The sequence below is a fragment of the Macrotis lagotis genome, chromosome 5 (genome assembly GCF_037893015.1).
Source record: "Macrotis lagotis isolate mMagLag1 chromosome 5, bilby.v1.9.chrom.fasta, whole genome shotgun sequence".
Classification (NCBI taxonomy): Eukaryota; Metazoa; Chordata; class Mammalia; order Peramelemorphia; family Peramelidae; genus Macrotis; species Macrotis lagotis.
The window spans coordinates 224,882,157-224,902,217 of NC_133662.1; the positions used below are offsets into that span (position 1 = coordinate 224,882,157).

General features: G+C 38.6%; 1 protein-coding gene and 1 long non-coding RNA gene across 3 annotated transcripts in view; one reads left to right on the forward strand and one right to left on the reverse strand.

Moving 5' to 3' along the window:
* The window catches only part of LOC141488480 (uncharacterized), a 60,903-nt gene that overhangs the window by 21,686 nt on the left and 19,156 nt on the right, over window positions 1-20,061 (reverse strand). The gene's annotated exons all lie outside the window — the stretch shown is intronic.
* The window catches only part of HAO2 (hydroxyacid oxidase 2), a 42,574-nt gene that overhangs the window by 3,676 nt on the left and 18,837 nt on the right, over window positions 1-20,061 (forward strand). The window contains exons 3-6 of one of the 2 annotated variants that reach the window (XM_074188572.1): window positions 13,545-13,688; window positions 15,558-15,709; window positions 17,460-17,743; window positions 19,809-20,018. In XM_074188572.1, the coding sequence (XP_074044673.1) occupies window positions 13,558-13,688; window positions 15,558-15,709; window positions 17,460-17,743; window positions 19,809-20,018 (777 nt within the window). In that variant the 5' untranslated portion in view covers window positions 13,545-13,557. The remainder of the gene's footprint in view (window positions 1-13,544; window positions 13,689-15,557; window positions 15,710-17,459; window positions 17,744-19,808; window positions 20,019-20,061) is intronic. The other variant, XM_074188573.1, reaches the window with a different exon arrangement.

The window sequence follows — 20,061 nt, forward strand, 5'->3', positions numbered from 1 at the left end:
AAATGCTAATGAGTTGATTAAAAAAAAAGAACAGTGCAATGTCAGATTATAGAAGATTTGAACAACCCAGCTTGACCACATTAAATTTTTAAAATGAGAAATAGACAAAAGTAGAGGTCGACTGACAACAGAAGAAATCTAAATAATGAGAAATTGTAGTACAATCATTCCTTCCACATCACAACTTTCCCCATTGTGGTTTTGATATATCATAGGCTGACGTAAGAAATTAAATGGGAATTTTAGCAGAGTTTTGCAAGAAGACATGTGAAAGCCAGCAGATGACACAGAAAAGAAATTTAGAAATTCAGAAATGCATAAAATATATAGAGAGTACTGTTATAATAGCAACATATTTTATCTTTTAAAACCATAATTCAGACTTCTCCGTTAGCAAGAATAAGGGACAAAAAAATTTTATGTGGATTTTCCAGATCATGGAAGGGGGATAGCACTACACCCCCAATCCCTTCAGTGGAGAAGGAATAGCTGTAATAATAAGTCTGTTGAAAAAGTCCCCACACTGCCTCAGTCAGAAAAGAGGGCATTGTAATGGAATTCAAAGTCACAGAATCAGTTTTATGAGAGTGTGTATATGTGTGTAAAGAGAGACCTATGAAGACACCTGTGGTAAGGGCTGTCGGTGTAGGGTAGGGAGATAGAATAGACATCTCTAACTTCTTCTTCTCCCACCTTTTTCCAAAAGGAAGCAGGAAATTGGGTCCTGAGGCTACTCTGCTATTCTCAAGGAGAAAGGGTAACAAGCTAGAATTATAGCTATCTGATCCCTTAATATTATTAGTCTAGGGAATAAAACCGAATTCCATCTAACTTCTGATTGCTGTTGGTTGGTTGGTTGTTTGGATGTTGTCTTTTCATTCTCAAAGAGGACCAAAATGACATCATTATGTTGGAGTCAAGCACAATGTGTCCAACTGTGAGTGATCAAACCAATATAAACTCAGAATGCTCTTCCACAGGCTGGGTATAAATAGTCAATTCATGTGAATATTTGGAGTGCAAATAATTTGAACATATAAACATTTGAACATTTCACATTTCTTTTGAGCCTCTACAATTCTTGGCTCACAGAGCACAACACCTTATTTGATGTGAGCACATCATGCTGGCTAGTCTTGTGCCATTCTCTTATGTTATGCAATCAATTCTGAGAGTCTTTGAGAGTTGGTCTTGTATCACTTTTTTTCTGAACACTGTGTGAGTACTTGCCTTATAATAATAATATTTTAGGTAAATGTACTTTTTTTTTTTAGATTTTGCAAGGTAATGGGGTTAAGTGGCTTGCCCAAGGCCACACAGCTAGGTAATTATTAAGTGTCTGAGGCCAGATTTGAACTCAGGTACTCCTGACTCCAGGGCCAGTGCTCTATCCACTGCGTCACCTCACCGCCCTGGTAAATGTACTTTTGACTAGCCCATCTGAGTTGTGTTCTCTGCAGTAGAGTTTAGTTCCAGAAAGAATGTCAGTGTCTAGTACCTTCTCTTGCCAGATGATCTTCAGAATTCTTCTAAAACAATTCAAATAGATGCACTTTCATTTCCAGACATGGTGCTGGTAGACCATCCAGGTTTCACAATCATATAACAATGAGATCTATACAATGGCTCTGTAGACTTTCTACTTAATAATCTATACTTCTTCCTTATTCATGGCTTCCCAGAGTCTTTTCCTTTAGCAACTTAAAGTGAGATTGGCCTTTCTTAATTTTTTTTCCTCAAAAATGGAAGCCAGAAATACTCTCATTATTAATCAGAAAAATGTAAATTAAAACAATCCCAAGATATCATTTTACATACATTAAATTGGCTAAAATGTTAGAAGGGGAAAACAGCAGTATCAACCATCATCTTATGCAATTTATTTTGTGCCTCATATTGCTTTGTGTTATATCTATTTATATGTCATATCAATCAACTTGATTGTAAGCTTCACAAGGGCAGGGGGCAATTTTATTGAAAACTTTAACTAAACAGCAAACTTACTAGGAACTTTCAGTAGGATTCACACTCGTGGAGGACAAAGACAGTTTCGTTTTTGTCTTTTTATCCCCAACACCTAACAGAATGTCTTACATATAATAAAGGTTTAAAACATTTTTAGTAAAATATGTTATTAATTTAATTTTTAACCCACGACACTCTTGAACTCCTACTTCCCCATGGTCATACAACCAGGATGGTCAGAGACAGAGCTTGAACCTGGTTTTTCCTAGCTCTGAGGTCAGGTATATAATCACAGTACCACAATGACATTGGGGAGTGAAGTAAATTATGAGTGAAGTAAAAAACTTAGCACTAAACACATTGAACACAATCACCACCTAACTCCTCCCAGACCCAACTGACTTCTTCCCTATATTCATGATAACAATCTGACCAAGGTCTCTCTCCTTTTTTTCTTTTTTTCCAATTAATTAACATTTCTGTTTGTTTTTCTAACAACAACATGCAATGGCAGTATTCATCAATCATTTTTTTAAAAATTTTTGAGTTTCACATTTTATTCACCTCCTTCAAGGCTTATTTTAAGGTTAGAATTATCTAATCCTGAGAGTGAAAGATTGAGGTTCCCCATCAACATAGATTTGCTGTATATTTCTTCCTGTAATTCATTTAACATCTCCTCCAAGATTCTGGAAGCTAAACTGCTTGGGGCATATATATTTAGTATTGAAATTACTTCAATGTACCTATTAGGAGGCTATAGTTTCCTTCCTTATTATACCTTTTAATGAGAGCTATTTTTGCAATTGCTTTGTCTGAAATTAGGATTGCTACCCTGCTTTTTTTTTCACATCAGCTGAAGCATAATATAGTCTTCTTCAGCCCTTTACTTTATTCTATATGTATTGCCTTGCTTCAAAAGTGTTTCTTGAAAGCAGCATATTGTAAGATTCTGGTTTTTAATTCACTCTCTGCTATCCACTTCCATTCCAGAGTTCATCCCATTCACATTCACAATTATAATTAATAACTCTTTATTTCCCTCCATACCATCTCTCCTCTGTACTATTTCCCCTCCCTTTACCTATCCCTTCTCACCAGTGTTTTGCTTCTGAATACCACACTCAATCTGTCCCACCTTCTTTGAGTCCCTTCCCTTTTCTTTCCTCTTTTTTTGTTTTCCCCCATTCCCTCCCTTCTATTAGAACCTTCTTGCCCCTCTTCCTCTTCTCATACTTGAAGGATAACATAAATTTCTAAATTCAATTGAGGGTATGTGTTATTCCTTCTTTAAACCAAATACCATGAGAGTAAGATTTCAAGCACTTCCTTCTTTCCCTTTGCTTCCTCCTTCTTTGCATCTCTTCATGTGATATAATTTACCCTATTCTGTTTCCTCCTTCCTCCCTTTTTAATGTCTTATTTTTTCATGTTTCTGTTTTCTTTTATTTTTTTAATTTATTTTTTTATTCTCATTTTGTACAAATGTTTTTTTACATTAATAAAATATTGTTTACAAGTAAACAAAATACCCCTCCCCCCATGAATATAGATAGACTTGCTTGGGTGAAAAAAGTAAAGGGGAGAGAGAAAAAAAATAACATTAAAAAAATAATAGTAATAATTGTAGGTATGGCCAGGTGGCGCAATGGATGAAGCATGAGCCCTGGAGCCATGAGCACTCGAGCCCATATCCATCCTCATAGACCCAACAATCACCCAGCTGTGTGACATGCAAGCCACCCGATCCCCACTGCCCTGCAAAAACCAAAAAGAAGGGGAAAAAAGAAAAAAGAAAAAGAAAAAGAAAAAGAAAAAGAAAAAAAGAAAAGGAAAAAAGACCCAAAATAAAATTAAATAGTATTAATAATAGGGGTGGCTGGGTGGCAGACAGAGCATTGGCCCTTGAGCCAGAAGCACCTAGGTCCAAATCTGGCCCCAGACACCCAAAGATCACCCTGCTATGTGGCCCCAGGCAGGCCACCCAGCCCCACTTGCCCTGCACCCTCCCCCAAATAATAATAACAAAAAATATGCCTCAGTCTCTGTTCCAACACCAACAACTCTGTCATGGGTGGATCACATTCTTTATAATAAGTCCCTCACAAAAGTTACTTTCATATTTTTCCAACGTTGCCATTGCTGATCGCAACTTCCTTTCTTATTTCTCCACTACCATGTACTATATTTTCTCTCTCCTTTCACTCTGACTCTGCTGTAGGGTTGCTGAGTGGCACAGCAGACAGATCCCGGGTCCTGGGGCCAAGAAGCCCTGAGCCCCCATACCACCCCTTAGGCCCAGTATCCACCTGGCCCCATGGTCCTGGGCAGGCCTTCCAATCCCAGCCCCTTGCAAGAAGTAAAAAAGAAAATGTGTTATATCTAACTACTCTCCCCCCATGGTCCATCCTCTCCTCCTTTATTCACATCCCCATCCCTTCCCCCTGCTCTCCCCTCCTTCTTACTCCAGATGCCTATTCCCCATTGAGTATATATGCTGTTTCCTCTCCTAGCCATCTCTGATGAGAGCAAAGGTTCCCTCATTCCCCCTTGCCTCCCCCTTCCATATCATTGCAATAGCTCATTGTAATAAAAATAATCTTATTGTGTGAAATATCTTGGACTATTCCCCCTCTCCTTTTTCTTTCTCCCATTCCATTTCCCTTTTTTTTTCTATTGACTCCATTTTTACACCATATTTTATCTTCGAATTCAGCTTTCTCCTGTGCTTCAACTATAAAAGCTCCCTCTACCTGCTCTATTAACTGAGAAGGTTCATATGGGTATTATCAATGTCATTTTTCTATGCAGGAATACATGCAGTTCATCATCATTAAGTCCCTCATATTTTCTCCTTCTCCTCCAATCTCTATGCTTCACCTGGGTCCTGTATCTGAAGATCAAACCTTCTGTTCAGCTCTGGCCATTCCAAAAGGAACATTTGAAATTCCCCTGGTTCATTGAAAGTCCATCTTTTTCCCTGGAAGAGGACATTCAGCCTTGCTCGGTAGTTCATTCTTGGCTGGATTCTAAGTTCTCTTGCCTTCTGGTATATTGTATTCCAAGCCCTACAAGCTTCCAATGTAGCTGCTGCTAAGTCCTGTGTGATCCTGACTGCAGCTCCACAATATTTGGACTGTGCCCTTCTGGCTGCTTGTAATATTTTCTCTTTGACTTAGGAGTTCTGGAACTTGGCTATAATATTCCTAGGGGTTGGTTTTTTGGGATCTCTTTCTCGCGGGGGATCAGTGGATTCTCTCCATTTCTATTTTGTCCTCTGCTTCTAGAATATCAGGGCAATTTTTCTGTAGTAATTCTTTGAAAATGATGTCAAGGCTCTTTTCCTGATCATGACTTTCAGGTATTCCAATAATTTTTAAATTATCTTTCCTAAGTCTGTTTACCATATCAGTTTTCAATGAGATATTTCACATTTTCTTCTAATTTTTCATTTTTTGGTTTTGAAGTATTGATTCCTGATTTCTGGTAAATTCATCAGTCTCCCTGAATTCTATTCTTTGTCTGAAGGATTTGTTCTCCTCAGAGAGTTTTCTTATCTCTTTTTCCATCTGGCCAATTTTACTTTTTAAAGCATTCTTCTCCTCAATAACTTTTTGAACTGTTTTATCCATTTGACCAAGCTGGTTTTTAGCATGCTATTTTCTTCAGCATTTTTTTGGATTTCCTTGACTAAGCTGCTGACTTCATTTTCATGTTTTTCCTGCATCTCTCTCCTTTCTTTTCCCAGTTTTTCTTCCAACTCCCTCATTTGATTTTCAAAGTCTTTTTTGATCTCTGTCATCGCCTGAGCCCAATTTCTGTTTTTCTTGGAGTCTTTAGATGCAGGAGCTTGTGCTTCCTCATCTTCAGACTGAGTATTTTGATCCTTCTTGGGCTCATTTGCAAAATATTTCTCAATAGTCTTCCTTTTGTTTCTCTGCTTGCTCATTTTCCCAGCCTGGGCCTGGTTTTAGGGGTGCTCCTGAGCTTTTGGGACACTCCCACAAGGGTCTCAGTGTGTGAGTCTCTGTCCTCCCTCCTGGTCTGTGAATGACCATAAACGCCCCCCTCTGCCACGGGGCTGAGGTGGGGGGGGGTGCTGCTGTTCTATGGGGGGGCCTAGACTGTGATCAGGATCTGAATGTGTTCAGAGCCCCAGAGTCCCACTGCAGAGGCAGAGGACAGAGCTCGGCAGTCTCTCTTCACTCCCCTCCCTCAGCTCAATGGGCTCATGCCCTGGGGCTCCTGGTTACCTGCTCAGTCTGCTTTTGTTTCCCGATCTGGGCTGGGGTGGCCATGCTGCTCTTTGTGTGCCCTGAGGGCTGGGCTCCATGTGCTCACTCTGGCAGAGGTCCCCTGCTGTTCCCCCACTTTGTGCCCAGTGCTCCTTGGGGTGCAGCTCAGGAGACTTCCCCACTGCTGTGAGCAGTGGCTCTCAGTGCCCTGGGGCTGCCTCCGGGAGGCTGAAGTTCTTTGGCTCTGTCGCCACCCCTCTGGCAGGCCGCCCCTCCGACCTGGGGAGCAGAGCCTTTCTGCTCTTCTCCAGGTTACCTTGAGTAGGAGAACTGCCTCACTGGGTCCCTTTGTGGGTTCTGTCTCTGGAAAGTTTAGTTAGAGTCCTTAGCTTATGAATTTTATTGGAGAGCTCCTAACACTAGATCCTTTCTTGTCGCCATCTTGGCTCTGCCCCTTTCATGTCTTTTTTTTAAAAGAAAATCATTCCATCAAAATCAACTTATGTTCATACCTTCAGCCTAAATATACTCTTTAATAGAGTTATGATTCTAAGAGTTTTGAGAATTGTCCTCCCAGGTAAGGATGTAACCAGTTTAATCTTATTGATTAGCAGTCTTTTTTACCCCCTTTTCACATATCTCTTTAGTCTCCTGTTTGAAGATCAGATTTTCTGTTCAGCTTTGTTTTTTTTTTCATAAGGAAACTTTGAAAGTCACCTATTTCTTTTTTTATTTTATTTTTAAAATTTTTATTTATTTTTAATTTTTCCCCAGTTACATGCAAAGATAAGTTTCAACATTTACTTCCAAAACCTTGAGCTCCTAATTCTCTCTCTCTTCCTCCCCCACTCCCCTCACTTGAGAAAGCAAGTTACTTGGTGTAGTTAAGACTGTGTAGCCATGAAAAACATTACTACAATAGTCATTTTGTAAAAGATGACAAAACCCCACACATACATGTACATACAAAAGAGAAACCTCAAGAAAAATAAAGTGGGGAAAAAAGTATGCATCAGTCTATATTCAGATCTCATCAGCTCTGACTTTGGGATGGATAGCATTCTTTGTCATAAGTCCTTCACAGTTCCCTTGGGTCACAGTATTGCTGAAAGAAGGTAGGTCATTCACAGCTGATCATCCTGCAATATTGTTCTCACTTTGTATAAGGTACATTTCCCATTGTGTCTGCTCATCTAAGTTTTTAATAAGAGCATCCTGTTCATCATTTCCCATGACAGAACAACATTTAATATTTTGTTTAAACAACAACAAATTATTTTTAATTATATTTCTGTTTACACATCACCTTTAAGGGTGCTTTGAGACCTTCATAGACTCTTAACAATATGACAGGCATATCCAAATCCAAGAATTGGTGGGATATGACTTATGACTGAAATGTATCAATAGAACGGTGCATTTCATCCAAAAAGAATTCACTGGGTACAAAAAATACAGAAGATACATATAAGGAAATTCATGAACTGAATGGAACTATCACAGAAAAGAGCATTTGGTTGAAGGGAAAAAGAGAAGTAATATTGTGGTATGAGTATCCTAAATTAAAGGGAACAGTCCTTGCACTTTGTTCAAACTCCACAGCTCCTTATCTGGATACAGATGGTACTCTCCTTTGCAGACAGGGCAAAATTGTTCCGGATTGTTGCACTGATGCAAGTCCTTCAAGTTTGAACATCACTCCCATGTTGCTGTTAGGGTGTACAGTGTTTTTCCGGTTCTGCTCATCTCACTCAGCATCAGTTCATGCAAATCCCTCCAGGTTTCCCTGAAATCCCATCCCTCCTGGTTTCTAATAGAACAATAGTGTTCCATGACATACATATACCACAATTTGCTAAGTCATTCCCCAATTGAAGGACATTTACTGGATTTCCAATTCTTTGCCACCATAAACAGGGCTGCTATAAATATTTTTGTACAAGTAATGTTTTTACCCTTTTTTCCTCATCTCTTCAGAGTATAGACCCAATATGGTATTGCTGGGTCAAAGGGTATGCACATTTTGTTGCCCTTTGGGCATAGTTCCAAATAGCTCTCCAGAAGGGTTGGATGAGTTCACAGCTCCACAAACAGTGTAATAGTGTCCCAGATTTCCCATATCCCTTCCAACAATGATCATTATCCTTCCTGGTCATACTGGCCAATCTGAGAGGTGTGAGGTGGTACCTCAGAGAAGCTTTAATTTGCATTTCTCTAATAATTAATGATTTAGAACATTTTTTCATATGGCTATGGATTACTATGATCTCCTCATTTGTAAATTGCCTTTGCATATCCTTTGACCATTTGTCAATTGGGGAATGGCTTTTTGTTTTTAAAATATGTCTCAGTTCTCTGTATATTTTAGAAATGAGTCCTTTGTCAGAATCATTAGTTGTAAAGATTGTTTCCCAGTTTATTACATTTTTTTTTATCTTGGTTACATTGGTTTTATCTGTGCAAAAGCTTTCTAATTTAATGTAATTGAAATCATCTAATTGGTTTTTGGTGATATTCTCCAACTCTTCCTTAGTCATAAACTGTTCCCCTTTCCATAGATCTGACAGGTAGACTAGTCCTTGATCTCCTAATTTGCTTATAGTATTGTTTTTTATGTCTATGTCCTGTAACCATTTGGATCTTATCTTGGTAAAGGGTGTGAGGTGTTGGTCTAATCTAAGTTTCTTCCATACTAACTTCCAATTTTCCCCAGCAATTTTTATCAAAGAGAGAGTTTTTATCCCAATGGCCAGACTCTTTGAGTTTATCAAACAGCAGATTACTATAATCATCTCCTGCTTTTACATCACTGGTCCACCACTCTATTTCTTAGCCAATACCAAACAGTTTTTATGACTGATGCTTTATAATATAATTTTAGATCAGGTAGGGCTAAGCCACCTTCTTTTGCACTTTTTTTTCCATTAAGCTCCTGGCAATTCTTGACTTTTTATTTCTCCATATGAATTTACTTACAATTTTTTCTAACTCGTTAAAGTAATTTTTTGGAATTTTGATTGGTAGGGCACTAAACAGATAGCTTAGTTTTGGTAGAATTGTCATTTTTATTATATTAGCTCTACATATCCATGAGCAGTTGATATTTGCCCAGCTATTTAAATTTAATTTAATTTGTGTGAGAAGTGTTTTATAATTGTTTTCAAAAAGATTCTGAGTCTGTCTTGGCAAATAGACTCCCAAATATTTTATATTGTCTGAGGTTACTTTGAATGGGATTTCTCTTTCTAGCTCTTCCTGCTGTTTCTTGCTAGACATATATAGAAAAGTTGAGGATTTATGAGGGTTTATTTTATAACCTGCAACTTTGCTAAAATTGTTAATTGTTTCCAGTAGTTTTTTAGATGATTTCTTGGGATTTCCTAGGTAGAGCATCATGTCATCTGCAAAGAGTGAGAGTTTTGTCTCTTCCTTCCCAATTCTAATTCCTTTAATTTCTTTTTCTTCTCTAATTGCTGCTGCTAACATTTCTAATACAATATTGAATAGTAGTGGTGATAATGGGCACCCTTGTTTCACCCCTGATCTTATTGGGAATGCCTCTAGCCTCTCACCATATAGTGTAATGCTTGTTGATGGTTTCAGATAGATATTGCTCATTATTTTAAGGAACAGTCCATTTATTCCTACACTCTCTAGTGTTTTTAATAGGAATGGATGCTGTATTTTGTCAAAAGCTTTTTCAGCATATATTGATATGATCATATGATTTCTGATAGGTTTGTTGTTGATATAATTAAGTATACTAACAGTTTTCCTAATATTGAAGCAACCCTGCATTCCTGGAATAAATCCTACTTGATCATAATGTATTATCCTAGTGATGACTTGTTGTAATCATTTTGCTAAGATTTTATTTAGGATTTTTGCATCTATATTCATCAGGGAGATAGGTCTCCAGTTTTCTTTCTCTGTTTTAACTCTTCCTGGTTTAGGTAACAGTACCATATTGGTTTCATAGAAAGAGTTAGGCAGAGTTCCATCTTTCCCTATTTTTCCAAAGAGTTTATATAGGATTGGAACGAATTGTTCCTTAAATGTTTGGTAGAATTCACTTGTGAATCCATCAGGCCCTGGAGATTTTTTTTAGGGAGTTCAGTAATGGCTTATTGAATTTCTTTTTCTGAGATAGGTTTGTTTAGGTATTTAATCTCTTCTTCATTTAACCTGGGCAATTTATATATTTTTTATAAATATTCATCCATTTCACTTAGATTATCATATTTATTGGCATAGAGTTGGGCAAAATAATTTCGAATTATTACTTTAATTTCCTCCTCATTGGTGGTGAGTTCACCTTTTTCATTTATGATCCTAGCTATTTGGTTTTCTTCTTTCTTTTTTTTTAATCAAATTGACCAGAGGTTTATCAATTTTATTGGTTTTTTCATAATACCAACTTTTGGTTTTATTTATTATTCAATAGTTTTTTTGCTTTCAATTTTATTAATTTCTCCTTTTATTTTTAGGATTTCTAATTTGGTACTACAACATTTAATCTCAATCACAAATCACAATCTGTTCAGCCATTCAACCACTGTACATCCTCTCAGTCTCCAGCTTCCCATCACTAGAAGAGAGCTGTTAGAAATATCTCTATACATATGGATTCCCATAATTTATCTCTTCAAGAATACAGATTGAACAGTGGTAATGCTATGCCAAAGGGTAGGCATGGTTTCATAACCTTTGGGCATAGTTCCAAACATAGTTCACAACTTCTCCAACAGAAAATCAGTTTCCCTACATCCTTTCCAACATTTATCATTTCTCTTTTCCATGGATCTTCCAAGTTTTCTTGTGCTGGAAAATTGCTTCACTTGATCTTTTTGTGGGTTTTGCCACTCTAGAATTTGGTTACAATCATTATTTAAGGATATTTGGGGTGGTTTTGTGGAGAGCTTGCAGGAATCCCTGCCTTTGCCATCTTGACTCTAAAAGTCACTGTTTCATTAAATATTCACCTTTTCCCCTGTAAAAATATGCTTACATTTGCTGGGGGTTTGATGCTTGGTTGTAATCCAAGCTCCCTTGATCTCAGAATTTCATATTCCAGGTCCTTCAATTCTTTAACATTGATGTATCCAGGTCCTATGTAATCCTGACTGCAGCTCCTCAGTATTTGAATTGCTTGTTTCTTACTGTTTGAAGAATTTTCTCCTTGATCTGATAATTCTGAAGTTTGGCTACAATGTTCCCTAGTGTTTCATTCTGGAATCCTTTTCAGGGGATAATTGATGGATTCTTTCAATAACTATTTCACCCTCTGTTTTGAGGACACTGGGGCGGGGGGGTGGTTCTCCTGGACGATTTTCTGAAGAATTGGAGTTCATACTCTTCTTTTGATCATGGCTTTAAGTAGTCCAATTATTCTTAAATGATCTCTCCTGGATCTATTTTCCAGGTCAGTTGTTTACTGATCAGATATTTACATTTTCTTCTATTTTTTCATTTTTTTATTTTGTTTAACTGAGTCTTGGTTTCTCATGAAATCATTACCTTCCATTACTCCAGTTCTATTTCTCAGGGAGATATTATCTTCATTCAGCTTTTGCTTCTCCTTTTTCATTTGTCCAATTGTATTTTTAAAGGATTTGTTTTCTTCTTCATTTTTTTATTACAAGATGTTAATTGTCTCTTGCATTTCTTTTCTCAATTTTTCCATTTGATTTTTAAAATCCTTTCTAATCTCTTCTAAGAAGACTTTCTAGGGGTGGCTAGGTGGCATAGTGGATAAAGCACCAGCCCTGGAGTCAGGAGTACCTAGGTTCAAATCCGGTCTCAGACATTTAATAATTACCTAGCTGTTGGCCTTGGGCAAGCCACTTAACCCTGTTTCCCTTGCAAAAACCTAAAAAAGAAAAAAAGAAGACTTTCTAGGTAGAGACCAATCCATATTCTCCTTCATTGTTTCACATGTAGCTCCCTTCTGCTTTCCTTGTCTGAGCTGATATTTTGCTCATGCTTATCTCCAGGGTATCTTTCAATGGATCCTGCTTTTCTCTGGCCTTTACTCATTTAGAGTTTTGTTACCTGTCCCAAGATTTTTGTGTTGGGGAAGGGTCTTACTTACAGACCTTCAGTGTTGAGAGTCCTAGAGGCTTGCTAACTGTCCTGGGCTGGTGATGTTAGGAACTCCTAGGGGCTATTCAGTTGACTGACTGGGAAGGGAAGCCTGAGGCTTTCTCTTTCTGGACCCTGTCTGCTAGAGGTGTCCACTGCCCACTCCCCACAATGGAAACACCTGGAGCTATCTCAGCATAGTCACTGACTAGGCCAGCCAAGTTGGAAACATGAAAGGCTCTCTCAACAAGGAAGTCACCTGGGGCTGTTTCCACAATGAGCTGTTTGCCCAGGAACCCAAAGGCTCTCTCTAGATTGACTCTCAGTGCTAGGGAACTAAGTTGCCCTGAGCTAGGAACACCTGGAATCCTCAGGCAAGAACATCAGGTCCTCCTCCCAGCTCAGAACTCCAGAAGTTGGCAATCAGGGTCAGGCAGTCTAGACCAACCTCACAGGTTGAATCTGAGTGCTGGGCTTTGCTGGGCCCCTCACTGGAGCTGCCCATCATGCAGCTAAGTCCCAATTCCTAAAGCTTCTACTCCCACAGCTGAGGGTCTTAGGTTTGGACTCCTGCCTCACCCTGCCACCCTTGCATTGGCTTATTGATGCTACCCTTCTGGAAGATGTTTCACCCTGATCTTTGATGTGTTCTGCCACTTCAAAATCTTTTAAGAGGCTTGATTAATGATGGTTCCAAGGGAAAGTTAGGAACACTTAACAGAAGTCCCAGTTTCTCTGGACAAGGTCTCTTTCACTACAAAGTAAAGGCCAATTTGATCCAAGAGGGACCATTGTCCTCACTAATTGGCTCCCTTAAATACCCCCTAAAAGATCTGTCAATGTGGTCATTTTTTCATTAAAATCTCCCTAGGTATTACCTGGGCTCTCCTCTCTCTCCACATCTTCTGGTACTCCTATCCTCCCCATGGTACAGTCAACCCCACAGGGGAGAGAGCACAGTATCTGCCACCCTGGCTCCCTCATGGTCACAGTCAATTCATTAGCAATGTAAATTCACACACACATAAGAGGCAGAAACCATGAGAATAGCTACATGGTCAAACAACTAGAATTCTACATTACTTCTAACTCTATGTTAAAAATATTAACATGTTAACATGTCCCTTAGTCTATATTAGCAAAAGTCTAAAGTGGCCATTGCTGCAAACATAGGCAGGGATTGCTTTATTCTTCTTAACTGTCATTTCCCTTTCCCTTATTGCTCTGTACCTGACATATTTTGACTATTCTCCCTTTTCCAAGGTCCTTCCAGAAAATGAATTTCATATGTCTGGCTGACTTTAAAGCATATGCCAAAGAGAATCTTCCTAAGTCCACTTGGGAATTCATTGAAGGAGGAGCTGATGAATGCATCACAAGAGATGAGAATATCTCAGCATATAAAAAGTTTGGTGTTATATATCCATTCTCTCTCTCTCTCTCTCTCTCTCTCTCTCTCTCTCTCTCTCTCTCTCTCTCTCTCTTTCTCCCCTTTCTCTACCTGTCTCTATCTCTGTCTTTCCCTGTCTCTGTCTCTATCTCTTTCTCCATCTCTTTCTCTCTCCTTTCCTCCCCCCCTTATCTGTCTTTGTCTTTCTGTCTGCCTATCTTTTTCTGTTCATGTTGGGTTTAGTGATCTGTTACATTATTCTAGATACAAAGAAAACACATCTCAGTCCTTTAAATTCTTAAGAATTTCTTTCTTTGGTTCCTGTCATAAAAGGTTGAAGGGAAATGATATGGGACTCTATTAAAATCTCTAGCAATGAGAGGTTGCTAATCCATTAAGAGGAGAATAGAGTTAAGGGAGAATGCCAGTTATATGATTAATCATATATATATGTATATATATACATATATATGTATGTATATATATTAGATAAGCCAAGTTTCCCTCTATAACCTATATAGCATAGTGCTGTTCTCCTGTCTTTTTATTAGATCCGTATGTATCTGTTTATGAGGGAGAAAGAGAAAGAAAATGAGAAAATTTGAACTAAATAATAGAGAACAAAAATTGAGGGTCAAGAGGTATTAAAGATGAAAGAGAGCTCAGTGATGCCTCAAAAACTGGAAAAGACTAGGACAAGAAATGCCATTGTATAATAATTGGTATGACAAGTATTTTTCCTGGAAATAACAATAATAATAGATACAAAGAGAGAAAATATTGCTTACTTCCAACCTTTCATGAGCTTATAATCTAGATTTGGAGACAAGATAAGGCACTTTATTTTATGATGGCCACAAATGACCAGAGGAGGGCAATTGGGTTGATAAGGATTTTGAGTCTGTTACGAATGAGGGTCAACTGAAAAAAATGAGCTGAATTGCCCTGGAAAAGAGACTAATGGGCAGGAGGATACATAAAGGGAGAGAATACAAGACCAACTGTTTTTAAGTAATAATAGCTAGCATTTATGTGACACTTTGGGGTTTGGAGTATTTAATAAATAATATCCCATACAACCCTTTCAGATAGGTGCACTTATTATCCCCATTTTACAGATGAGGAAAGTACAGTTAAGTAACTTCTAACTGCCCCCTATTATATAGCCTCTAGGACAGAAAGCTCTCTGTGTAGTTTTTTTAAGATTCTTTAGAACATGGCCATGTCCTGCTTTCCATCCTCAAAACTTATCTAGGATCATAAAGCTAGTAAATCTGAGGGGGGGAGATTTAAACTCAGGTCTTCTTGATTCCAGCACCAGCACTCTCTCCACTGCTCCATGTAGCTTCCTTTAAATAAGCCTACCCAGCTGCAGTAAGTTGATCTTTTTCTTTAGGTTTTTGCAAGGCAAATGTGGTTAAGTGACTTGCCCAAGGTCACACAGCTAGGTAATTACTAAGTGTCTGGGGTTGGATTTGAACTCAGGTACTCCTGACTCCAGGGCCAGTGCTCTGTCCACTGTACCACCTAGCCGTCTTGTTACCATTCAGATCATCCTCTACTTATGCTCCAACTTGCCACATTCTTTCTAAAATGGTATGTCCAGAATCAGAAGACCTGGCTTCAAGCCCCATTCCATCACTTTTGTCTTGTGTCACTTTGCACAAATTATTTCCCTTCAACCTATTATCACTAGGAAGCAAAAAAAAAAAGTTTTTAAGAATGTAAAGGACTGAGCCATGTGCATTTTCCACATCTAGGATATTGTGACTGTTCAATAAACCCAACATGAACAGACTCTTCCCATCTCAGAATCCCTGATCTGAAGAGCCTGGGACCCAATAGTACATTTACTAAGAAGATAACCTTGTTGTTTTGCCTTTCAGAATTCGTCTCCGTCCCCGTTATCTAAGAGATATGTCTGTGGTCGACACCAGAACCACCATCCAAGGATCTGAGATCAGCTTCCCAGTTTGCATTGGCCCTACTGGCTTTCACTGTCTATGTTGGCCTGATGGAGAACAGAGTACAGCTAAAGGTACTAAGCCCAAATATTCTTTCTTGCCTACATAGAGAAATCATACTATAAAGAATATGACCCAAGTCCTTCTAGAAAACACTATCCTCCCCATGTTGTCCTTTAAAGTGAGTCTTGTATTCCTGAAGAGAATATATACCCTTTTCTAATATAAGTCACAGAATCTGAGTTGAAATAAACCTCAGAGTCTATCTATTCCAGCTCACTAAAAGGAATTCTCCCCAAAATATAACTTACAGACAATAGTCATCTAGTCTCTTCTTGAAGACTTCCAATGAGACCCTACTAGCTTTTGAAGCAGTCCAATCTACTCTTAGATAGTTCAGATTGCTAGGAAGTATTTTTTTTGTGACAAGTCTAAATTTGCTTTTACCCAGCTTCTTTCCAAGGCTCCTGGTGATGCTGTCTTATGCAGAGTCTTTATGCAACATCTAATACCTCTTCCAAGTGACTAGTTGGTACATGGGTAGAGTACTGAACTAGGAGTCAAGAATCCCTTTTGTTAATGGCATCATTCTCAGTAGAAATGAAGCCCTGTAGGAAGCATATTGAAAATGGGGAAGCAGGGGCAGCTAGGTGGCGCAGTGAATAGAGCACTGGCCCTGGAGTCAGGATGATCTGAGGTCAAATCCGGCCTCAGACACTTGATAATTACTTAGCTGTGTGGCTTTGGGCAAACCACTTAACCCCTTTGCCTTGCAAAAACCTAAAAAAAAATGAGGAAGCTGTGTAGACTCCCTGATTGTCACCTATGGCTTTCTCTCACATGAGAACTCACTCAACCCTGTTTGATATGCAGGTCATTATGAGTAAATTCCTTTCAGCTCCTATTATGTCCCCTCACTTCTATAAACAGAACCATTCAGATTCATCATTTAGCCAAATTGGAAGGCCTACTGGTGACTTTTGTCCTACATTCCTGCACCTACATCCCAAAACCTTCCCTGGAATAAAAGAAACTGAGACACAAAGGCCAAATGGTTTGTCTCAAATCACTCCAGAAACTATGATAAGAAACAGTTCTATACCAAGAGCTTTCTAATTCCAAGCCAGGATTCCTATATCCTCTTTTCCTTTTCTTTTTTAAATTTTCATCCATTTGTATGCATATTTCCAAGTTACAAAATTCCCCTCCACCCTTCCTTCCCACCCTCCTCCCCTCAGGAGGGAAGCATTTTACATAATATTTTTACACACATTTACAAATTAGTAATCTTTGACATGAGGAATTAGGATTAAGAGAAAGAGATACATAAGAGATCCTTTTTATAAAGTGTTCATCAGATTCGGTAGGGGTGTTTGGTTTTTTTGATGTGTATTTTCCTACCTGTTCCAAAATATTCACAGCAGCTCTTTTTGCAGTGGCAAAGAATTGGAAACTGAGGGCATGTCCATCAATTGGGGAATGGCTAAACAAGTACATAAACATATGGGATATTATTTTTCTATAAGAAACCATAAAGGATTGGACTCCAGGGAAGCATGGAATGACTTACAGGTTCTGATGCTGAGTGAAGGGAATAGAGTCAAGAGAACAATGTATACATCAACAACATTATGAGATGTACAGCCTTGATGGATGCAACTCCTTTCCAAAGTCCAGAGAGCTAGGACAACTGTATTAGACTGGTTGTAGACTATATTATCCCCAATCAGAGGAAGAAAAACAAAACAAAACACACAGGAAAAAAAAAAAACACCCCTATGTCCTCTTTTCCAATTCATTTCTCATATTGATTGTCTCTTGTAGCAGCACAAGCCTTGAATATCTGCTACGTTTCCAGTACTTTTTCCACATGCTCCTTTGAGGATATTGTATCAAGTGCACCCAATGGCCTCCGATGGTTTCAAATATATATACAACGAGACAAGCAAGTCACAAAGCAGCTGATCCAGAGAGCGGAAACCCTAGGCTACAAAGCTCTAGTCATCACTGTAGATACTCCTGTAATAGGCAATAGATTGCAAGATAATCGCAACAAATTCTCTTTGCCACTATTCGTAAAGATTAAAAACTTCCATGCGAGTATTGAGGTATGGGGGATACTTCATGGTGGAGAGGGATGGGAACTAATGAGTGAATGTTACGAGGAAGCAGATTTGTCTTAACAGGAGAATTAACTTTTGGATCAGTAGAATAGTCTGCCTCATGAAAGAGTTCACTGTTTCAGGGAGAAGGCAGATGAGGGAAGAAGAGAGATATGTTTGATCAGAAACTGAATGACTTTTCTGCCATGTCACCAAGGGATTGTTGAATTGGATGGAATGTTAAACAGCTAGATGACCTCTAAGGAGTTTATGGTTCAACGAGGTAGGGTATCCCAAGGAGCAAAATGGAGAAAAGAAAACTTATAGAGGCAGAGTTACTTTTGGTGATATTGGCAATTCTGACAATAATTTTGCAATTGTACAAGACTTTGGGCACATGTGGTAGGTATTTTAAATGCTTAGATCTTCAACTTAATTCCTCTGGAAATCCTCTAGATTCACAGGGTGCTATTTCATTGTCATCCTGTTGTCACCTTAGTCTCTGAGGAAGTTGAAGAGAAAGTAGATCAAAATAGAATGATTAAAGGTGCGTACCTAGAACCTGCAGGATTTCAGAGTTGGAAAAACAGTCCTCCAGTAATGACCTGTCTAAACCATACCATAGAAAAATCTTTTCCAACAAACATAATGTTGTACCAGAATCCTTGGTTTTCTTTAATATTTGTTCAAGTGCCACTTTTTTTCCTAGATGAAAACTTTGATTCCCTGCCCACTAATTCACTACTTCCCCCAAAATATCATGTTTTCTATTTTATATAAATTATATACATATTTAGGTAAGTTCATGATGTCTCTCACAATAGAATGTAGTTAGAATGACCCAAACAAGACACATCATTTCCAGATACTGAGTATTTTCACTGGTAATTCCCCATTCCTGGAATTCTTTCCCTTCTTACCACTACCTCCAGACTTCTTTGGCTTCCTTCAAGCCCTCACTAAAGTTTCACCTTAGACAAGAAGGTTTTTCAAATTCCCCCTAATATAATTTTCTTTCATCTACTCTGTCTATAGATTGTACATAGTTGAGTTCCTTGAGGACAGGCACTATCTTTTGCCTTTCTTAGTAACCCCCAGAATTTGACCTAGCATATTGTAGGTGAGTCATGTTGATTGACCAACTGACTGACTCTCTTGAGGAAGTATCTCATATGTGGCCTGATAAATCTAGGATGACTCTGACAATGTCTCACTTTACTCCCTCTATATCTTCTCAAAGTTTCCTTGCTATCACACCTGTACCTTCTGCCCCCTCTGTCTCTTTCTAGTTCAAAAACTATAATCAAATCATCATTACATGCTCCTGGAGAAGGTGTATTAATCTTTTCTTCTGTGATTCTACATACCATTCCTGTAACTTTCAAAGCAAAATAACCTTCCATGATTACTAGTCCCCTATACATGTTGATTCAAGAGGGTATTCTTAGCAACAAGTCTCAGATTTTTTTCCAATAAATGTGAAACAAAATTATCATTTGAGAAGGTAGTATGAGGAAGAACCAGGGGAGGTTTTACTCCTATTTGCACTGAAGTCATCTTAGAAGGAAAGTGTTAGAGGGGAGAGAAGAGGGATTGAAAACAGTCTTTTGCAAAAGGCAGGATTTGACCTGAGTCTTTTAGGAAGCCAAGATGCAGAAATGAGTAGAAAAAAATATTCCAGGCAGTTGGGACTGTCAGTTAAATCAAGAGATGGGGGGTATATGTGAGGTAGTAGGGGGTGAGTACAGCTGGATAATAGACAGGGATGGGGAGTAAAGTGTAGGAAGACTAGAAGGTAGGAATGGATGGGGTTGTAGAAGACCTGAAAGCATAACAAAAGATTGTATATTTGATTCTGGAGATAAGAGGCAGGGTTGTGATGTCAGTAAATGAACAGAATATCATTTGTCTAGTTAGACTGGGAGGACAAGAAAGTCCAACTACTAGGGAACCTTATCAGTGAAACATAGTATGATTCAGGAGAAAAGTACCTATAGCAACAGCTTTTACCTGATATTTTTAGGGCAAGAGTGTGGTTCACATCAGGATGTTTTCTTCTGTCCCACTTAAGGAAAATTCAGAGACTCTCCTCCCAGTTTCAGACATTGATCCATCCACTTGCTGGAAAGACCTTGCCTGGATAAGGAGAATAACACGAATGCCCATCATCCTGAAAGGGATTTTAACAAGGGAGGATGCTGAACTAGCCGTAAGCCACAATGTACAAGGCATCATTGTTTCCAACCATGGTGGAAGGCAGCTGGATACAGTTCCAGCCACAGTAAGTTTACTAACTTCAAGGTTATGCATACATGTGTATGCTT